We start from the raw sequence: 21,076 nt of genomic DNA on the forward strand, positions 1-21,076 counted from the left end.
CCCACATGCGCGGCCCACACCCCCCGCGCCCCGGCGCGGACCCTCCGCGTCCCTCCCGCGGCCGCGGCACGGGGCGGGGGCGGGGGCGGGGGCGCCGGCGGTTGCGGCCCAGGTGGGGGCGGCGGTGACCGTTGGGCGAAGGCCGGCGCGCCCCGGCGGGCGGTTGGGTGTTTACCTTGATGCACCGCGACGCTGCAGCCGTGCCCGTCGCAATAAACCAGCGGGTTCTCGGCCCAGCCTCTCTCGTCTGAGCAAACGCAACAGCCTCCAATCATCTCCTTCATACTATGGGAGACCTCGTCCTCCAGTGACACGGGCCGGTCGCTAGAGACCATCTAAGAGGGAGTTGGGGGGACCATTAAAAAACACATGCAAGCCGATTAGTACTTCCCCCCCCACACAGCCCCCCGCGCCCGCCCCGGCGTCCCCCGCCCGGCCCGGCCCGGCCCTGCCGCCCACCGCTCGCTCACTCGGGCTTTGCCGCTCAGTCACTCACGTTCCGCACAGGAGTCAGGAGCCATGTCCTTGCTGATTCCCCCCACCTCCCCTCTACCGCCTCCTCCGCCTCCTCCTCCTCCTCAGCGTCTTCCCTCCCCACCTCCACCCGGCCGCTAACGCGGGCGCCCGGAGAGGGCACACATAATCAAGTAGGCCTCCGCACAGGCGCACTGGGGGGGCTCCCGCTGGGCCAGGGGCAGCGAGGGAGGGGAAGGGGGCTGCGCTTCCTCCTCCGAGCGTCACTCGGCGTGCGCGCCCGCCCTGCGGCCGGCGTGAGGGAGGAGGCCCGGGCGAGGCGAGCCCTGCGTGCGCGCCGCCGTGGCCGGCCGGCTGCCCCCGGCCTACCTCTGGGGCCCCGTCCCCCTCCCCCGCGCCGTTCGCCGCCGCCGAGGTGTGCTAGGGGTGGGCGCGAGGGGAGCCGGAGGCGCGCGGAGGCCGGAATGAGCCGACGCGAGGGCGCGGGGGCGCGCACGCGGGGGCGGGGACGTTAGGGCCGCCCTCTGCAGCGCTGGTGGCGCGGGCCGCGTGTGCTCGTCGGGAAGAGGCCTGGGAGGTGGCGGGGGAGGCGGACGACCAGGGCTGGGAAGGGGTTTTCTCAGAATCGCCAGAGGGCACTCCCCAGGGGTATCGTCTCCCTGCCCTGGGAACCTACCTGCTGGCCTTTTCCTCCAGGACTGGCCCGTGGGTAACGAGGGTGGGGCGAGTGTGCCAGCTCCCATGAAGGGTGTAATGAAGCATGGCTTCCTGCAGTTGGCCGCGCTAACTTCACAGGGCTGCCGCAGCCTCTCCACCCATTAAATTCACGTCCTGGACTCTTCCCAAAGTTCTCCCGCTGGAAGTCCTACAAATCTGCCGCCCATTTACGCACTACATGGGCCCCAGTGGCAAACGAAAGTGCATCACAGGCTGAAGGTCAAAAGCCCGGGTTAGGGCTGCACTCGGAGAGGGAACGCCAAGGAGCCCCTCAGCTCGCTGTGCAGGACAAATGGTTGTTTATCAGGAATTAGCAATATAGTATGATGATCTGGAAAATGCAGTTGTCCTACACCAAAAGGAAGAAGGAACTCTAGCCCTCCTAGTCAGTCGCTAAAAGATAATTAACGCCATCAGACAGTGGCGTCCAGTTATGATGGAGGATTCCTCTGATCCGGGTCTTTTCTCCAAATTTACACTTGGAAATGTGAGGTCATTTAAAAGTGGCAGAAAGATGAGAGCTCCCACCTCACAAACAAATGGAAAATGGATTAGGCCTATCTGCATAGATTAATTAGCTGGATACTGAGCAGTTTTAAACTAAAATCTTTCACTGTCGCCCTGTTCCTTATGCATCCGTATAAGCCCAATATTGATGTTTAAGCAAAAAATGTCTAATTAGAAAAGTTTAGCATGAAATCAGAATTATGTATAGATTGTTTAAATGACAAGCCCAGTTAAAAGGCGAATTCATGACTTTTGATTAATACGTTGCAGGTACAAAATGGTTCTTTCTCAGGAATTCGCATTATAAATGTGCTGATCTGGAAGATGCACTTTTGCAGTGCTAAAGCATAGAGAATCCAAGTTCTCCTAGTCGGTCACCAAAAGATAATATAATGGTTTGGGCTTTAAAAGCCTTCTAAATGTTCTTCTGATAAAGGGGGGAAGAAAAGGTATCATGACTGTTTTTCTATTTCAAATTGCTAGAAATCTGTGCAAGAGTAATAATAGGTATACAGCACAATGAGGGCATATATAGCAAATTCAGATGTTTTAAAAAGCTGAAATATACAAAGTAATGGCAATTAAAACGTACACTAAAACAATGAGAATTCACATAGTGCATTTAGAAAAGGTGACTATAAGACTACATAATGTGAATTCTTTTTTGGGATGGGACAACAATACATTTCTGGATATATAATAATTATATTTTTTAACTGCCTTAAAAATGTATAAAACTAAAACGGCCTTCAAACAAAACTATACTGTTTTGTGTATCTTAACCATATATTTTATCTTCACCCTTATACAAAGGACACCAGCTCAATATCCAAGTCCTGTTCAGACTCTTACTATAGAGCAATTTTGAGTTAAAAATCAGTGTGAAACTTCCCCTCCCAAACACTGCAGCCAAGCCTTAATGCATTAAATTATTTAAAAATACATTTGTTTTATTTTTAATGCATTGGAGCTTAGTTCTTGTGAAGGAATGAATTTGTATATAAAGAAGGATGGGTACCTTGCCCTATTCTTTAACAGTTAAAACAAATGTAAGTAAACACTTGCTATTTCCTAAACAAAACAAAAAAATTTATCATTTGTAAGAGGTTTCAGAAATTTTTAAAGATAGGGAAAATATATTATTTCATAACAGGCCTGTATATAAACAATACTATCTGAAACAAATTTTGTTAAAGATGTATACATAAGTGTTCACAAAATATAATTCAAATTATTCAAAACAAATTTTAACATACGTTGAGTACGAAAAGTATATGAAAAAACATGCGTGTAAATAACGTATGTTGTTTCATACGTTGAGTATGAAAAGTATATGAAAAAACATGCATGTAAATAACTCATTTTCATTTTAAGTCATGTACCAGATATCAAACTTTTTCTTATATATCTGAAGTATAATATTTTGTGTATTTCTATAAAATGTTAAGTGAAAAGGAAGAAAAGCAGACAATATAAAACAGTAAAACAGTTCAAATATGCAATTAATTATTCATTCAGTAACTATTTATTGAACATTTACTGTGTACTAGGGACTGTTTTGGATATGGGGAATATAGCAATGAAAAAGTTGTATTTGTCCTTTGTGAGACATATATATATAGTCATATATGTAACAATTGGCTGAATATGCTAATTTTCCTACCTCAAAATGGATAAAACTTGTAATTACATTGGCAGAGTTGTTAAAGTGCAAGTATGCTTTTTAAAATACTTAGCAATATGAAAATAAATTACCATAGGAGTTATAAAATAACTGTGAAAAAGAACAATTTCAGTCATAAAATGTTACCCTAAAATTTTATATTCTCAAAATATTTTATATTCTCAAAATATCCTTCAAAAAAGTATATGTAGTACCTCTAGGATAAAATGAAACCCTATTGTCTCTAAATATTGCTTCACATAAGAGCAGCTAACTCAGTACCAGCCCGTCTGTTTCTCCAAACTAATCATCTGAGGGAAACCACAAAAAACTCAAGTAAAAGTATTTTATGATGTAACCTCTAACCCTACTATAATGGGAAGATGTATTTTTGCTCTATGGGTAATATATCTTCCGATAATTTTCTTTATTCTTTAAGGTAGGCACCAAATTTCTGTATTTGCTTTTCCATATTTACATAAGTAGGTATTATGAAAGAAATATTTAAAACCATATTCAGTTCAGAGGTTAGTACTATTCATATTTATCTCCTTTGTAAATTAAAGTTGTATTTGCCTTCTATTTGTGCATATTATATTTATTCTATTGTACCCATTGTCAAGGTATATAAATTTCTACAATGGGGTGTAGAAACTGAGGTCTATTTCTACATCCATAAGAGGTATACTTCTGTAATGCTGAGGCTAGATACACTTTCCTGAACTCAGATTCTTGACTTCCATAGTGTGTAAAATTCTATATTGGCTCTGCGACTAAGTTTTTTAAACAAAAAGCAATTAGAATTCCTGCATCTGCTAAACCTCATTGAAATCTATCATCTTGTCTCTAAATAAATTAGTTAGAAAACTCAAAAAGACACTCTCTTATGATCTGTGCAGACTTTCAGATATATCCTCTTTTACATAAAGGAATCTCTGTTTTTTGTTTTGCTCAGTTGGTACCCAAGAGTTTTTACCTTTTACATTAAAAGTTTATTATGAGCCATATATTTATGCTAGTACGATTAATATACTGAAGTGTTTCTGAAACTAGCGTTGTTATTTATGTCACCATAAATGAGTATTGTGTCTTTATAGATGCAAAACCACCATGGCACCTATATCACGGAGGACTATTTGAAATTTCATATCAAGATATTCTTTGCAATTAGGTTTTGAATTGAGATTCTGTTAACAGCTTTTTCAAAAATCTAATTAATGAAACTTGTAAATCTTACTAGGTGATTATTTTTTACTCACCATCACACCTAGCAAGTGTCTTGCACTTAGTAGGTCCAGAGTAAATGTTTGTTTAATGTCCTAAATTGGTGTTTAAAAGCTAATTACACTCTGAGTTTTATTCTTCAAAGTAAAGCAAGATTTTATTTTGTATGTACAATTGAACTAAAATTTGTAAGTAATGATTAACAAAAATTTTCAGATGAATTGGTTTCTCTGAAGATTTTCAGTAGTTGAAATTTATATCAGTTTTTATTTACCAGATAGTTTAGAATTGGCTATTCTAAATAGCCCTCAAATGTTTGCCACCTTTTCATGTAAAAGTCATCATTTTATTACAAAACAGGCTCCAACTTAGAATCAATTATAATTAATATTGTTGTTAGATACACTTAATTTTCTGAAAGTTTGGTAGATAATTCTGAAATTTAAATTGTGTATAATCTAAATAAAAATCTTTTTAAGAATCAAGGTCTAATATGTAAAAGGTTTGGTTTGGTTAACTGTGTTTGGCCTCAGAGCTATTTGTTTTGCTATAAAAATTGATATCAAATGGCTGTATTTACATTTTTTGAGTAAAACACCATGTAATTATCAATATAAAAATGCTATCTAAAAGATGCCTTTAGGTATTCTAGGTGTTACATAAACCTCATAACGATTCAGAGTTGAACTTTTTTTTTCCATGATGCAGCAATACTGAAAGGTGTTATATTTTGACTTTTCAGAGTATCATCAATACAGTGTGTATTGTAAGGTCCATGTTCTCATTTTTTACTGACACTGAAGATCTGCATCTCTGTTATAATTAAAGTGTGATTAAAGTGACATATTTAGGTGTCTGTTTATATGCTACGTAAGATTATCTAAGTGAAAAGATTCTGGACGTGGAAAAGAGGAAAATCAGTTTTTGAAATGGAAGAGAACCTTGAAAGAAATGCAACATATCTTAGACTGAAAAAAAAGAAGAAATTAAACTGAATTTATAAATACTATTTGGACCAAAGAAGATCACTTTTTAAGATTTAAATGTTTTCCTCTCCAAAAGGGGCCACTGCTTACCAAATCCAGAAACAAGCCCAAGAATATGTTAATTAAGTGCATTGTGTCCCAGAAAGAATGAGGTTGACAAATTCATTTTTTATTCCTTCGATTAATAAACTGTTTGTCTAGTACATCTTAGATTTTTTAAATCTATAATGTGCATATTTACCTCTTGAAACTGTACAGTAACAGTGCCAAGGACCAACATGACCCCATAGGGTGAATCTTATGAAGCTTAACATTCCTGACGAATTAAACACACAAGCCTCGGATCACTTTTTGTCAGCCTTATTTTACTGCGGCGCTTGAGAGCCAGAAGGTAGGTAATTTTTATATGGTGGCACTTTACCCCAATTAAAAAAGCAATGATCGTTGGTACAAGCAGAAGTGGAAAATATAATGACATAAAATTAAAGAAAGGTATCACAAAGACTGACCAGGAATGCTACTTGTCCCTCTCCATCCCCACCCCCATTCATGCCCTTTTTCCATCCATTTGTTGTTTTTCTCACAAGAATATCATGACTCCTAAGCATATTTTTACTTTAAATGAAACAAAAAATGTCTGAAACAGTGAATGATATAAAACGATTCACCTTTTACTATCAACTACATAACAGATAAACATGTAAAGCTATTCTAAATATTCAAAGACTTATAAATAAAAAATGTAAATTGATGGAGGAACTGTGGGAGGATGAGTGTGAAACGAATGAATAGATTGAAAATACTTGATTTTCAACACCGATTTTTTTTTCTGTTCAAACCTTTCCATAGTTACGCCTCAAATGATTTCTTACATAAGAATTTCTCCCTGTATCTCGAAATAACTGAATGATTTCCATGAGGAAATGCAAGTTTGGAAAGAAGACCCGCAAAATGAAAGTGTTAAAATGCAAGCAACTTCTATAGCATTTCAAATGCAAAAATACAACCATCACTACCTTTAACTGACTCTTAAGGGGTCTTTTCAAACAGATGCTATTTATGAGCATCATCTGTTAACTTCTTTCTTGTAATTCAAAACTCTGTCAAATGTTTTCATGACGACGTGTAAATATAATATTCCATTAAAGATCAATTCTAATTGATTTTTTAAAATCTACCTTGGGAAACAGTGCTTCATAACACACAGACTAGTAATGAGTATTTTAGAAGGAATTTCCGCAAAGTCTATCATAAACCTAAGTCGAAATTACTCTCTTGCCCTACAAAGGTTTGGACCACAGGATTGAAATTATTTCTTCTTGGCCTTTCACGCACGATGACTTTGGTCTTGTCGACAAGACTCGCAAGCACTTGTTGGAAATCTTCATTTAAAAAAAAACAACTGTGACGTTGGCCAGAAATATTTCTTCCACATGCCTCACAAAGGAAAACAGTTTATTAAGTGGATTGCAATTATTTGTTTCCAAAACGTGGCTTAAAAGCAACTTAAACGTTTTTCCCTTTTGAAATTCCCTATTTTGAAAACGCACTTCACGTTAAAGGAAGCCCGTTTTTGAAAGAGCTAGCTCAGCCTTTCCTTTTAAAACTAGACTTCTTGTGTACAAAGAAGAGCTGCGTAGTCGGTAATAAGGATAGCGAAACGTGCTTTTCCGAATTCCTTTGAAGCTTTTTTTTAAAATGAGTTTTTGAATCCACACATTTCAAGATATTTCAAACACTATATAATCGACTGTAACTTTCCAGATCCAGAACAACTGCCCACGTGTGTCTCTTATCTATTTATCACTTTATAAACATATCTACGTTGCTTTCCAGTTTTCTCATAACGTGTGCGTTGCAGGCTTGCCCAGCTTCCTTCAATTTCGCAGCACGCTGTAAAGGCTCCTTCCTCCGAGGTCTTCAACTGGGAACCCCCTTGCTGGCTGAGTCTGACCATAAAACTTGCCGCGCCGGCCCGACCCGACCCGGCCGGAGCTCAGGAGCCCGGGGAGGTGCGGGCGGGGGTCGGGTTGGCCCGCTGGACCCCTCCCTCGGTCAGGACGCGCTCGGCTAACGGCGGCGCTAGGGCAGAACAATGGGGGCGGCCCGGCGGGCGCGAGGAGCCGAGTCCCGCTTCCTTCGCCACGCCAGACCTGCGACCGGCCCCCGCCCCCCGAGGCCCTCCCCGCCTGCCTCTACGCGCTCGCCCGTCCCGCCGCGCCTTCCTCCAGCTGCCCGGCCCGACGCTTGCCCCGCCACCCGCACGCCTTCTTCCCCGCCCGGGCCTGGCTGGCCCTCCTTTCCCCGACACCGACCCACGGCGCTTCTTCCCCGCAGCCGCCGCCTTCCCGCCCTTTTCTGAATGTATTTTTACAGTTTCCCCCTTGATTTCCAAAAGTGGCTGAGAAGTCTCGCTTCCATCTTAATGTTGATTTGCTATTTCCCCTCCGGAAAAGATTTCCTCAGGAAACCCCAAATCTAGAAGGAAATACAGCAAACCCCAGAACGCTTTTAACCCTTAAGACATCTTGTCTTTAAAAAAATTAATAAACGCATGTATGTCTTAAAACCGGCCAAAGAACCATCCCCTCGCTCTTTTATTTCCTCCTGTAAATGCTATTATTTTAAACTCTCCATCCAGTGCCTTCGGACGAGAGGGCAGAGAATGTGCCCGGCAGCACGCAGCAAATCAGAGGTTTTATCTTACGCCTCCTGGGACTGGGGAAAAAAGTGGAACGTGGCCGAGGGAGCTTCCAGGGCAGAAAAGCGACACAATTCGCTGGGGACGCCGCTGGGCCAGGCCAGGCGGGGGAGGCACGGCGGGGGCATCGAGGGCTCTCGGGCTCCGGGCCGGGGCGCCGCTGCCAGGAGGGGAGGCGGTTTTAAGTCGTGGGGGCTGGGAGGGCGGCGGCGGGTCGGGCGTGACGAGACTTTTGGAGGCAGGATGGGGCGGCGGTGGAGTTGCCTGGGCTTTCTCATACCCCCCCAACTCCACACCCAAAGAAAAAAAGGAAAGTTGGAAGGAGGCGGAGAGGAGGGCAGCCATTCCCATTTCCTCCCCGCGACGCCGCGGAAGGGATGGGGCAGCGGCGGGCAGAGAGAGGGCGCGGGATGAGGCGGGCCAATCGCAGTCAACAGGTCCAGGCCTCAGTGGGGCAGCTGAGCCGGGAGGCCGGCGCCCCCTCCCCTCGGCTCCCCGTCCCTCCCCTCCCTCGCAGGCCCGGCGCGGCAGGGGAGGCCCAGCCCTCCCCGCCCCACGCGGACTTGCTGCGGCCGACTCCGCCGGGGCAGTCGGGGTGGGGGTGGGGCGGGGGTTCCCCGCCGGAGAATCCTCCCCCGGGGCTGGCGGCGGGGGCGGGGGCGGGGACGGAGAGCCGGGAATGGAGGATTAGGAAGGACTCCAGCTCGGCACGAGCGCGGCCCGCGCGAGGGATCCTGGGTAAAAAGTGGCCGCGCGGCACCGGGAGAGCGCGGAGAGGAGCCGGGGTCAGAGGTCAGGGCCCTGGAGCCCCGCGAGCAGAGCCCCCCACGTGAACGCAGCGAGCAGGAGGAACCTTTTTGTTTTCAACTGCGCCAGCATGCTCCCCTATTGACCGAGCTGCTTTTCCTGGGCTGCTGGGGAGAGGAGCTCCATTGCGGATCTCCTAACCCCACCCCTCCTTCCACCGCCAACACACTTCCCAACTCAACCCTTCCTCTCAACTCTCATCCCAGCCCCCCGTCCCGAGCTTGCAATAACGCAGTAAATTTGCTTTAACAACAAGTGGGGGTGGTTGAATTTACTCCTCCCTCTCCTCTCTCCTCCCCCTCCTCTTGCTGCGGCTCTTGACACTACTACAAACCAGGGCTATAAACATAAACATGTGTCACTGTAACAGGGCAGGTAATATACGGATTTTGAGGTGGGCTGGGGTGGAGCGGGGCTTGGTCGCCGCTTGGAGGGCAGTAAAAAATCGCGTTTCACGTGCTCGACGGCTTTGGGGACTCTCCCACACATCGATCTATTTACATAATGCCGAAGGCACTCGGTCACTTATTCAGCCACGCAGACCCACAAAGCCAGAACGCGGATAACCAGCGTACCCCAAAGCAAATGCATTTCAGTACGAATCCCTCTCCTTTCCCAGCCAGAGCTGCCATATCTTCTATTAGCAAACAGTAACGTGATACTTGAATCCCCTTTCCTTTTTAAAAATTCTTTTCCAGATAGCCATGAGCTCATTTTTCGACCTAGATAGTACATCTCTCCCATAGCCACTACCTACACATTTTGTGCGGAGAAACCCCTTCGAACAGCAAGAAAGACTATTTAAATGACTGAGTTCGAAATCTGGTGTGCAAAGGGTATTCCTTGGGCTTTGCCTCCGTGCATTGAGCAACTTCTGCAAGTTGCTGAGACTGGCGCGGTGGAGATCCGCCACAGCAAGCCTTTTTTATTGTTATTTAGTCTATATCTGCCTCTCAACTTTTTTCTCATTCTTAGTTCAACAAGCCAGCAACCACTACTTAAGGTAGAGTAAAGCGCATCCCTTCCCAAGCTTTTTGGCTTGAAACGGAGGGAGATACAGAAAATGTTCAGATGGGGAAGTGGTTCCCTTTGTTCTTTCATTGTTTCTCTACGAACTGGTGGATACAAGGACAAACACTTACCTTCTCTTCTTTTTGCTCCAAAAACCAGACGTTCCCATCAGCCTTAAAATACACAATCCACCTTGAAAGTAACTATGGATGTCGGGAGAGTTTGTATTCCATTCTTTTTCGCTCTCTGCCCTCTTTTAGCGTAGGATTAAGTTGCCGAGCACGTTGCTGCAAGCTGTAGCCCCCCCCACCCCCCACCCCCGCCTTAGTGAATCGGTCACGTTTAGGACCCTCTAAGTCCATCCTAATTCTGCCAGTAGAATTGAGGATATTGGAGCTCTAAACTTTCAAAAGGAAAGGGGCCTGCAACTCTCCAGAAAACTTACAAATATCCCGAGATTTTTTACCATTGTGTTTTTGCACCACATTACCAAACAGTATTTGCCAATAAATAATAGATATGTCTTTGAGAAAAGTATTTTTTTAACTTTATACTTAGCAATGCGCTGCTTAGACAGATGGAGTAAAAGGCAGGTTTGTATCGGCATTTAACGGAATGAGTGCGTTTTCCCTAACGTTTGTTGTGCCATGTGTTTTTTTTTAAAACAAACAAAACACTACCCCAACTGAGAAAGGAAGTAGAAGTTTGAATTAAAATGTTGTGGGACAACTTTAAAGGAGACGTTTACTTGAAATTTATTAGTGTAAAAATTGGCCTCAGAAGTGAAAAGTAAGCTTTTCAAAGTTAAAAGATTTAATTTTCACCCTATGATTCCATAATAAAAAAGCGAATTTTCTGGTTAATATGTGATACTGTCAGTGTTGAGTGTCCAGCTTTTTGGGCATTAGTGCCCAAACCTTGCTCAAATCTGATTATGATGTGATTTGCTGATGTCATGAATATGAAATGATACTTGTATATCCATAAATTCGAAGTTGTGATTTTTTTGTTTATTTTTTTTTTCTTTTTTTTTAATCTCCCGCTTTTTTGTAGGTTCCCAGTAGCTGCAGCAGTGAAAGACAGTGATTGGCTCCAGTGCTCCTACAAGGATTTGGGCTGAAGCCAGGGGAACAGAACCAGAAGAGGATTCCCTTTCCAGAGACCATCAGGCTCCTCATGTCTTGTCTCCTCTCTCCCCTCGTGGTGGCTCAGGATTTCAGTATGGCTGAGCAGCCCATAGGTAGGCCTCAATGCTTGGTGTCACCACTTCCGTCTCTACATGTTTGGCCCTTGTGTAAAATAAACAAAAACTTGGGCAACCCTAACAAATTGTGGTTCTGGGTATTTGTGTATTATTTAATATCTGAAGGTCAAACTCTACTTTCTCTGATTTTTTTTCTTTTGCATTCAGGATGAATTGTGAAAGGCCCTTGTGTCTCATAGGAAAATATTGCAACAAAACAAGATAATTGGGGGGAAAGGCGGTTGCAGTAGGAAAAGTGGCTTTTCTTTGATAGCATTTAATTGGAATTAAAAGATTCTTGAGCTGTAAACATTCTTTATTTATTCAGCACACATAAGCAGGCATTGTTTTATCACCATCATAATTATGGTGTCCTTTAAACTGGCTGATAGCAGGAAAGATAAGGGAATGTGCTTGCAGATTCAGATCAAGTCTCACTCCTTTCTTTCTTTTCCTCCCTGACCCCTTCCCCCCACCCTCCCCATTCCTTCCTTGGTCACTAGGGTCCCCCACAGCCCTTGAGATGAGAAGAGCAGGAAGATTGTAGCCTAACTGTTTCTTACATCATGAAAGTGATTTGTACCTCACTCTAATTTGATGCAATCCATAACCTCCTTGTCTCCTATGCATATAACTGGTTTTTAGCTTGCAATATATGTTATCTGGAGGTGCCTATTGCTCACCTGTGTAAAGTCTCATCCACTAGGATTTGTTGCTTTACCTTTGTCTAATTTAGAGAGCACACTCTTAGGGCTTTTTCAGAACAAAGCCTCACAAAAACCCCTTTACCTCCAAGGATTTGCAAATTTATAAAGGCTGCATTGAATTCAAGATGGGTCAGGGGGCAAAAAAAGGGTAGAAGGTCACTGCATTTTGATTATGGGTCAGTAGACAACATGGCATATACCCTGTGTCCCAAACTTCTGTTAAAGACAGGGTTTTTAAATGCCTAAGAACAGAGGGATGGGCCCTTTTGGAAACTTACCCTGATTTGTTTAAATGAACCAGAAAGAAAAAAAATTAAGGGAAATATACTAAGTTATCATTTGTTTCTCAATTTAGCCATTTTCTACTCCTCCATTCCCATTTTCCCATCCCAAAAAGCAGAGAAGATGTGATATTAGACAAACTTAGCTAAAGAACTGTTGAGATTTTATTGTCTTATATTCTCAACTAATTCAGCCATATGAGACTTTATGATTATTTTAAACTTTTATCTTGTGAATATTATAGTTACTTTTAGTTAACAGCACAAGGGGCTTCTTTTATTCTTTTAACCAGCATACTTACATTGTTGAGGCCTTTGTGATGTTCCTTACTCTTTTCTGTCTGAATTCACTTTGAACAAAATGTGCCCAGCAATCACTAAAACAAATGTATATAGTGAAGAGTTGCGGGGGGGGGGGGGGGGGTGCTGGGAGCGGTGATCCTCATTTAAATTATGCATGTATGGGTGAAAGCTTGGAAGGAAAAGGATTATTTTAATGCTCTTCAATACTTTAATTATATGACAGTTGTAGTGTAGAAATGCAAAAGTACTCTTAGGTTTTCCTTCAGGTTTTCAAAAGAACTTTCCCCATTAGTAAACTACTCCTGCAAATTGCTATTGCATTTCCCAGCTAACCATTTAAAAGACTGTAAATGCCGTGTGCATTACTTCGCTCCAGAGGAAAGAGGTCAGACTGAATTGCAATGGTATTTAAACATAAAATACAGTGAAAATAAATCAAAATAGAGCATCTGAAGGTAAATCTAGCACATTCATATGGGATAAGTAAAGACAAATATGTTCATATTTTCATGGCCCTTCACTTTAAAAACTGAAAGTGCTGATTTTTTACAATAAATGCAGAAGTAAGTGAACATTAGGAATATATTTCAATCTGTATTTGCTAAAGAGGATTTTCCTTTTGCAAGCAGCTTTGTTTTCAAAGCTAAAGCACTTTTTACAATAGTGTGTAGATTAGGCATTCCTCACTGAGTAAATAATCACATTTAATTAAACTCAATGCATATTATACATGTGCCTAAATTCACAATAATTCCCTGGACCCACAGAGAAGGATATAGATATAAATGTTAATTTGGACATATCTATCCACATATGTACATGCATTTGGAAAACATAGAAGTTGATACATCTTTTCTTAAAAAGAATTTGAATACAGTCCATTATCTGAATTGGGTTCATCTTTGATTGTAGAGGCAGCTGACATGGTCAACAAATTTATCAAAGAAACCCCCTGGCTTTTGAAGAATAGTACTTTATACATCTGGATCTGCACATCAGGCAAAGTAAGTAAATTATTGCATAACTTTAAGCATAATTGATAACAGACACCTTTAATTTTTCATCCCCATTCTTTTGGCCAGCTTTCGCATTAATAATCTAAGCCATAAATGTTGGTAGCTATTGATCGAAATCCCCGGTGTGCATGCAAATCCATCTTAAAGTCCCCTGCCTTTCATGTGTGAGCACTCAGGGGCCTCTGCTAGATCTTTTTATCGGGATCGACCCCCAATGTGCCTGGAGAAGACCCCGGATATGCAACGTGTGCTGATGGCCACAAGAAAGCTGTCTGTCACATTCTGTGTTTGTGTGTGTATGTGTGCGTGTGCGTGTGTCTATGCACTCACTCGAGCAAGAGTGCTGGAGCCTAACACACACATACACACAAGGATGGGGAAGTTAAAGGAACAAAAGAATGTATTAAGAAGAAAGATGTGTAATAGCAGTATTAAAAATGTATAAGTGTAAAGGTGTCTGAGTGTACATATAGATACTTGCACAAAGTCAAATCCCCTAGCCTTTATTTTTCTCTATTTCACCCAACAGATTTGCCCTTAGTTAAACAAAAAAAAAAAATTAATAAGCTACTAGTTTTCAAAACTACCTATATTGCCAATAATTTTAAAGGTGGAAAGAGAGGAAGAGAGAGGAAAAGAAGGTAGTTTTGAAATGGCTACTAAATCATGTTGCTATGTGTAGGAGGACTGGGGGAGGGGGAAGAGAGAGAGAGAGAGAGAAAATCTAAACAGGAATGGAGAACAACTAAAACTACCTGGAAAAAAAAAAAAAAAAAAAAAAAAAGATGCTCTAGCCAACCTTTTGTACTGTCTTCTCAAAGGCTTTTTCTGAGTTTACTATTTCTTGGCTGACTCTTTGGTCTAAATCTTAAAGCTGGGGGAGGGGAATAGGCGGGGGTGGGGGTGGGAGGGAGAGGGCTGGCAGTACTATATAAGTGCATCAGAAGGAATTTTAAAACGACATTATTGTTGCTGGCAATAGAAAGACTCTGGTCATTCTACTTTTAGAAACAAACACGAGCATCTGCTTTTCCTGAAAACTTCGCTTTCTGCTTAAACCTTGTGCATTTTGCCTCTTGTGAAAGTGAAAGAGAAAAACGCAGTGTAATAGATCCAGATGCAAAAGAAAGCCAACTCGGTGGATGGTATTAGCTGTGACGAGGCATTGTTCATTGCTGCCTCTCGGTTACGTTTAAAGCCTGAAATATCACGAGATCCATTCAATGATCCTTCTTTCATTCAAGGGACAAAAATGTAATTTGCTGTAGCTCTGATTTCTTGGATGGAAATGCTAGCCTTAGATTTCAAAGGCAAGAACTAGACATCGCGGTTTGTACACACATTGATTAAGTTGAAGAGCGGCGATTACATCTGTGCTGAGTGCAACAGTAGTTCAGGGGCTGACTTTTCAAATCCCAACCTCCTGAGTTACAGACTGTCTTAAATAGACTTCCTTAATTTCCGGATGCACTTCTTGAAATTCCCAATTCTCTTCAAAATTCCTGGGAAATTACAAAGGAGATGAGGGTGGGGGTGGGGAATTATGGCCGAGATTTCATCTTGTCAAGCAAACTACCTTTTTGTATGTCTGATTCCTCTGTTTTTATCTTTCTGTTTTCTTTTTTGGGCCATACCTGCTCATGCCAGCCAGACCAGAGCAGAGGAAGCTGGAACTTTTGAATGTGAAGAAAGAAATTATTGTATAATTTTTTTTCTTGCAGGCTCAGAAATATCCGTTTATTCTTTTAATCACGCGGATGTGTCTATTTTTGGAGGAACAAGGAAACACATAAATGCCTGGGTTGCATTTATGTTGTAGTTGCAAACACTGAACAGTTAAGAAGATTTTGCCGAATTTTGCAAAGCAGCCAACGAGCCGCCTTGGGATCGTGGTAATGCGACTGGGAGGACCCTTGCTCTCATTTGGCAATATTTTGGATAACCTTGAAAATGACACCAAAATATGCCTTAATTTGACTAAGAAGAGGTTAAACCACATTGATTTTCATCCAAAGTGATTTTGTTAAAGCAGATGCTTGACTTTGATGGAAAAACTGGGAGTTGTGGAAGATTCACCTAAACTACCAACCCAAAGCATCACAAACCACTGAAACAGTCTGCATCGTACATCAGCACTTTCTTTTCATTGTTATTACGTAAAACCTCTGGAAGCACCTTGGGCGTTTGACATTTTCTTTTCTTTGCTGCAGAAGGAAGCAATCTGCTCCCTGGAATTCTGACCTGTGGTGAACAGGACCCTGGCAAAGGCTTTGCTGGGGACTCTTGGACGATCCCGCCTCCAATCCAGTACGGTTAATTGTGGAAAAGTGTACACATTTCTGGCTTATCTATGCTTTGTTATGGGTCTGACGTGAAACTACCTCCTCCCCACCCCACCCCCCAGCAGAGAACCGAAATCCAGTTGAATTGTTACAGTGTTTCAGAGCTGGAGCCTTGAACTGCTTCCCTGGTCAAATAACTTTGTTTCTGGTTGTAAAAAGGCATTTCAGGGGGGAAAAAAAAAAAAAAGGAAAATCGAGAGAAATTCCAAACGTAAGTCCGCACTGGGGTGGTTCACGGGGCGGGTTTAACTTTGGAGCTCCTAGCCGGTCTTCTTCCCCACTCCTGTAAGGGAAATACCAGGCTATTCTGCACATTTTCGCTTAAGCTCCATTTTCCAAAAGGAAAAGGGGGTGGGGTATATCTCTTTCGGCTTGATAATGTTTTTTAAATGCTTTTCTTTGAAATGATAATAGCTGTATCGGTAAAATGCAAATAAAGGGAAAAATAGGCAGTATTTCTTTAAAGGCGAATATACGGTGCGGTTTTTTTTTTTTTTTTTTTTTGGTTTTTTTTTTCTTCCTTAACCGTACACACACTGCTTCTGATGAAGTCTGTGAGTCAGGCTGTTTCTGAGCTCCGATAGTTTAATGGAAAGATTTATATACCGACTGTATTATTTACTTTGGGAGGGGAGGTGGCAGTATAAGGGTATGCTAATTAGTGGGAGATTTTGGGGGGAAGGGGTGGAATATCAATTTTTATTGCATCACCTGTCAGGAGTGTCCAATCAGCGCTGGCTTTAGGGGAATTAATTGATGAAGGTGTCTCCGGACGAGCTCACTTCACTCTGTCATTTTATTTGTAGCTAAAGCAGCGGCGGGAATAGCAGCTGCATTTCTTTTCTCTTTCTCCCTTCACATTCCATTATCATAGTGCTCCAATGGAGAAGGAAGGAATAGAGGGGCCCAGGTACTGATCTGCATCGGGGACTCAGACCAACACACTGGCAGATCAGAAACCGGATGGTTTTTTCCCTCTTTTTTAAAAAAACGAAAACAACAACAACAAAAAAGCAAGAATCAAGTCAGTGTAATTTCATGGGGTTTCCCCCCCCCCCCAATAATTTCGCCTAGAGTTTGGCACTTCCTTCGCCGGGAATAACAGTCTTTGTTATTTTATTAGCAGGATGCCTTGAGACACACGCAGCATCTGGCGGAGGATTAACATACATACATGTGTATGTATGCGTCACGTATATATTTACTGCAAATGGTGGGGATCATTTAGTGCCCGAGATGGGAGACCTGAAGTCAGGTTTTGAAGAGGTGGATGGCGTGAGGCTCGGCTACCTCATCATTAAAGGGAAGCAAATGTTTGCCCTCTCCCAAGTCTTCACAGATCTGCTGAAAAACATCCCGAGGACGACCGTGCACAAGCGCATGGATCATCTGAAAGTGAAGAAGCACCACTGCGATCTGGAGGAGTTGCGGAAACTCAAGGCAATCAACAGCATCGCCTTCCACGCAGCCAAATGCACACTCATCTCCCGGGAAGACGTGGAAGCGCTCTACACCTCCTGCAAAACCGAGCGCGTCCTCAAGACCAAGCGCAGGCGGGTCGGCCGGGCCCTGGCCACAAAGGCGCCGCCGCCAGAGCGCGCCGCCGCCGCCAGCCCCCGCCCGGGATTTTGGAAGGACAAGCACCAACTTTGGCGGGGCCTGAGCGGAGCCGCGCGGCCCCTGCCAATCAGCGCGCAGTCCCCGCGCCCGGGCGCCGCCGCCGCGCGCCCCGCCGCCCATCTACCTCAGATTTTTAGCAAATACCCCGGCTCGCACTACCCGGAGATCGTGCGTTCGCCCTGCAAACCCCCTCTAAACTATGAAACTGCCCCGCTCCAGGGAAACTACGTCGCCTTCCCCTCGGACCCTGCTTATTTTCGGAGCCTGCTGTGCAGCAAGCACCCGGCCGCCGCCGCCGCCGCCGCCGCCGCCGCCGCTGCCGCCGCCGCCGCCGCTGCCGCCTATTACCAGGCATCCGCGGCCGGGCCCCAGCCCAAGGCAGCGGCGGGCGCCAGAGGCCCGGGAAGCCTGAGCTACCGCTGCAAACGCAAGCGCGGCGGCACCAAGGACTGCTTGCTCGCGCCCCACGCCAGCGCGCGGCGCCTGCTGCTGCTGCCCAGGTCCTACAAAGCCAAGGCGGCCGCGGCGGCGGCGGCGGCGGCGGCAGCGGCTGCGGCTGCCGCCGGGGCCACTTGCCTGGAGAGGTTTCATCTGGTCAACGGTTTCTGCCCGCCTCCGCACCACCACCACCACCACCACCATCACCACCACCACCACCACCACCGGGCCCAGCCGCCGCAGCAGAGTCACCACCCCCCTCACCACCACCGGCCGCAGCCCCATCTGGGCAGCTTTCCCGAGAGTTGCAGCAGCGACTCCGAGTCCAGCTCCTACTCGGACCACGCGGCCAACGACTCGGATGTTGGCTCCAGTTTGTCCAGTTCCAGCAACTCTGTGTCCTCGGAGGAAGAGGAGGAGGAGGGAGAGGAGGAGGAGGAGGAAGAGGAGGAGGAGGAGGAGGAGGGGGGCAGCGGGGCCTCGGATTCCAGTGAAGTCAGCTCGGAGGAGGAGGACTCGTCCACCGAGTCGGACTCCAGCTCCGGCTCCAGCCAAGTGTCAGTGCAGAGCATCCGATTCAGGCGTACCAGCTTCTGCAAGCCTCCCAGCGTGCAGGCGCAGGCCAACTTCTTGTACCATCTGGCCTCCGCCGCCGCTGCAACCCAACCCGCTGCTTTCGAGGATGCCGGCAGACTTCCCGACCTCAAGAGTCGTGTCAAAGCGGAGTCGCCGGAGGAGTGGAATCTGCAGAGCTGGGCCCCCAAAGCGTCTCCGGTGTACTGCCCGGCCAGCCTGGGGAGTTGTTTCGCAGAGATAAGGAACGATAGGGTATCTGAGATTACATTCCCACACTCTGAAATTTCCAATACTGTAAAGAGAACTGACCTGACAATTAACTGCCTGGCAGAGGGGGCCTCTTCACCTAGCCCAAAGACAAACAATGCATTTCCACAACAAAGAATACTCCGAGAGGCTAGGAAATGCCTACAAGCAACTCCTACTACACACTGTGCAGATAACAACACAATAGCTGCTAGGTTCTTAAATAATGATTCTTCAGGAGCAGAAGCAAATTCAGAAAAAGATTCCAAAATCCTTCATTGTCCTGAATTTGCTACGGATTTGCCCTCTTCGCAGACTGATCCTGAAGTGAACGCTGCAGGAGCAGCAGCAACTAAAGCCGAGAATCCCTGCACTGACACAGGTGACAAGACATTGCCATTTCTGCACAATATTAAAATCAAAGTAGAAGACAGTAGTGCTAATGAAGAATATGAACCTCACCTTTTTACAAATAAGCTAAAGTGCGAGTGCAATGATACAAAGGGTGAGTTTTACAGTGTGACTGAGAGTAAAGAGGAGGACGCCTTGTTAACCACAGCCAAGGAAGGTTTTGCATGCCCTGAAAAAGATACTCCTTCCTTAAATCCACTGGCTCAAAGTCAGGGCCTTTCATGCACTTTAGGTTCTCCAAAACCTGAGGATGGGGAATATAAATTTGGTGCCAGGGTAAGAAAAAATTATCGGACACTAGTACTGGGAAAGCGACCTGTCCTTCAGACACCTCCAGTCAAACCAAATTTGAAATCAGCTAGAAGCCCTCGTCCTACAGGTAAAACTGAGACACATGAAGGAACACTGGATGATTTTACAGTTATAAACAGACGCAAAAAGGTAGCCAGCAATGTAGCATCAGCAGTGAAAAGGCCATTTAATTTCATGGCAAATTTTCCTTGTCCACCATCACTCATTATTGGGAGAGATGGGGACTTGTGGCCGGCGTATTCCTTAAACACCACTAAGGATTCTCAAACTCCTCACAAGGCCCATCCTATATGGAAATGGCAGCTGGGCGGTTCTGCAATACCTCTTCCACCTAGTCACAAATTCAGGAAATTTAATTCATAAAAATGTTTTGGAAGATATTTTCTTGAAGCATATTACCTTCCTTTTGTTGTAAACTGCACAGGATGGTTTGTACAAGTCCGTTAATGTGTTACACCCCCTTTGGAGTCCTGGTTTATCGCATTTTGAAGACAGAAATCGGATTACTTTTTTTCCGTTGCGGGTTTTTTTTTTTTTTTTTTTTTTTTTTTTTTCTGGAGTAGGGTGGGGGTGGGGTGGGAGAAGGGTTGGTTTACATTCCACAGACTACTTCAGGCTAAAGACTCAAGTAAAACTCAGTTATTACCGTAGAGCTGGAACACTTTACTGTTTCAATGCTAATAATGCACCCGGTACCTCAATTCAACTGCTACAAATAAATGTCAAAAGGTTGAATAATAAATATTACAATGAGCCATTAAGTTTATGCACTAGATTTCAGAGCTGAAAGTGTAACTGTTAATTCAGTGAAAGTTTGTTAGGTTACATGGTTACACAGTGAGGTGAGGTGAGGTAGCAAGAAGTTTCTGTGAGCCCAAAATGTTATTTTCTGGAGCTCTTGTTTGTGGGGTATCTTTTTCTTTTGACTCCCCTCATTCTCTCTTCAAGAGTAGTTGCACTTAACTTTTTTTTTTTTTTAGTGGAAAGATTGGGGTGTGAGTCCTGATTAAATGCTAGTAAAAGCTGCCTCATACATACTGAGTAAAATAAATATGGAATTGTATTTTTTTTGTAAAGGGTGTGATTTTACTTTTAAAGCCACTCCTTGCAATTGGAAAAGTCCGTTTTGTGTTCTCACCCAAAGGTTTTAAATAAGGTGACTCTTACTATAGTCCTGCTTATCTTGTGGTCTGAACATGACTCTTCAAACTCCCAAAACAATTGAAATATATATATATATTTCATACATATATATATATATGTATATATATATATGGTTTTTTTGGTTTGTTTTTTTTAGGAGAGAGTCTCGCTATGTCGCCCAGGCTGGAGTGTAGTGGCACAATCTCAGCTCATTGCAACCTCCACCTCCCAGGTTCAAATGATTCTCCTGCCTCAGCCTCCTGAGTAGCTGGGATTACAGGTGCGCGCCACCATGTCCGGCTAATTTTTGTATTTTTAGTAGAGGCAGGGTTTCACCACGTTGACCAG

At 44.2% G+C, this 21,076-nt stretch overlaps 2 protein-coding genes across 6 annotated transcripts in view; one reads left to right on the plus strand and one right to left on the minus strand.

Annotated features, from left to right (window-relative positions):
- Positions 1–1,642, minus strand: part of MLLT10 (MLLT10, histone lysine methyltransferase DOT1L cofactor) — a 219,168-nt gene extending 217,526 nt beyond the window's left edge. For 2 of the 4 annotated variants that reach the window (XM_025396563.1, XM_025396566.1), the window contains exons 1-2: positions 471–856; positions 176–335 (exon numbers count right to left, since the gene is read on the minus strand). In XM_025396563.1, the coding sequence (XP_025252348.1) occupies positions 176–335 (160 nt within the window). In that variant the 5' untranslated portion in view covers positions 471–856. Of the gene's footprint in view, positions 1–175; positions 336–470; positions 857–1,150 lie in introns of those variants that run through there. The other 2 variants (XM_025396564.1, XM_025396565.1) reach the window with 2 other exon arrangements.
- A 14,902-nt stretch (positions 1,643–16,544) lies between these two features.
- On the plus strand, positions 16,545–19,948 carry SKIDA1 (SKI/DACH domain containing 1). 2 transcript variants are annotated; one of them, XM_025397597.1, is made up of 2 exons: positions 16,545–17,006; positions 17,106–19,948. In XM_025397597.1, the coding sequence occupies exons 1-2, from the start codon at positions 16,946–16,948 to the stop codon at positions 19,946–19,948; spliced, it is 2,904 nt and encodes a 967-aa protein (XP_025253382.1). In that variant the 5' UTR covers positions 16,545–16,945. The 2 variants fall into 2 exon arrangements, with proteins under 2 accessions (XP_025253382.1, XP_025253384.1); XM_025397599.1 differs by having other exon boundaries at positions 17,109–19,948.
- Positions 19,949–21,076: the final 1,128 nt, after the last annotated feature.

Source organism: Theropithecus gelada, chromosome 9, assembly GCF_003255815.1.
Source record: "Theropithecus gelada isolate Dixy chromosome 9, Tgel_1.0, whole genome shotgun sequence".
NCBI lineage: Eukaryota > Metazoa > Chordata > Mammalia > Primates > Cercopithecidae > Theropithecus > Theropithecus gelada.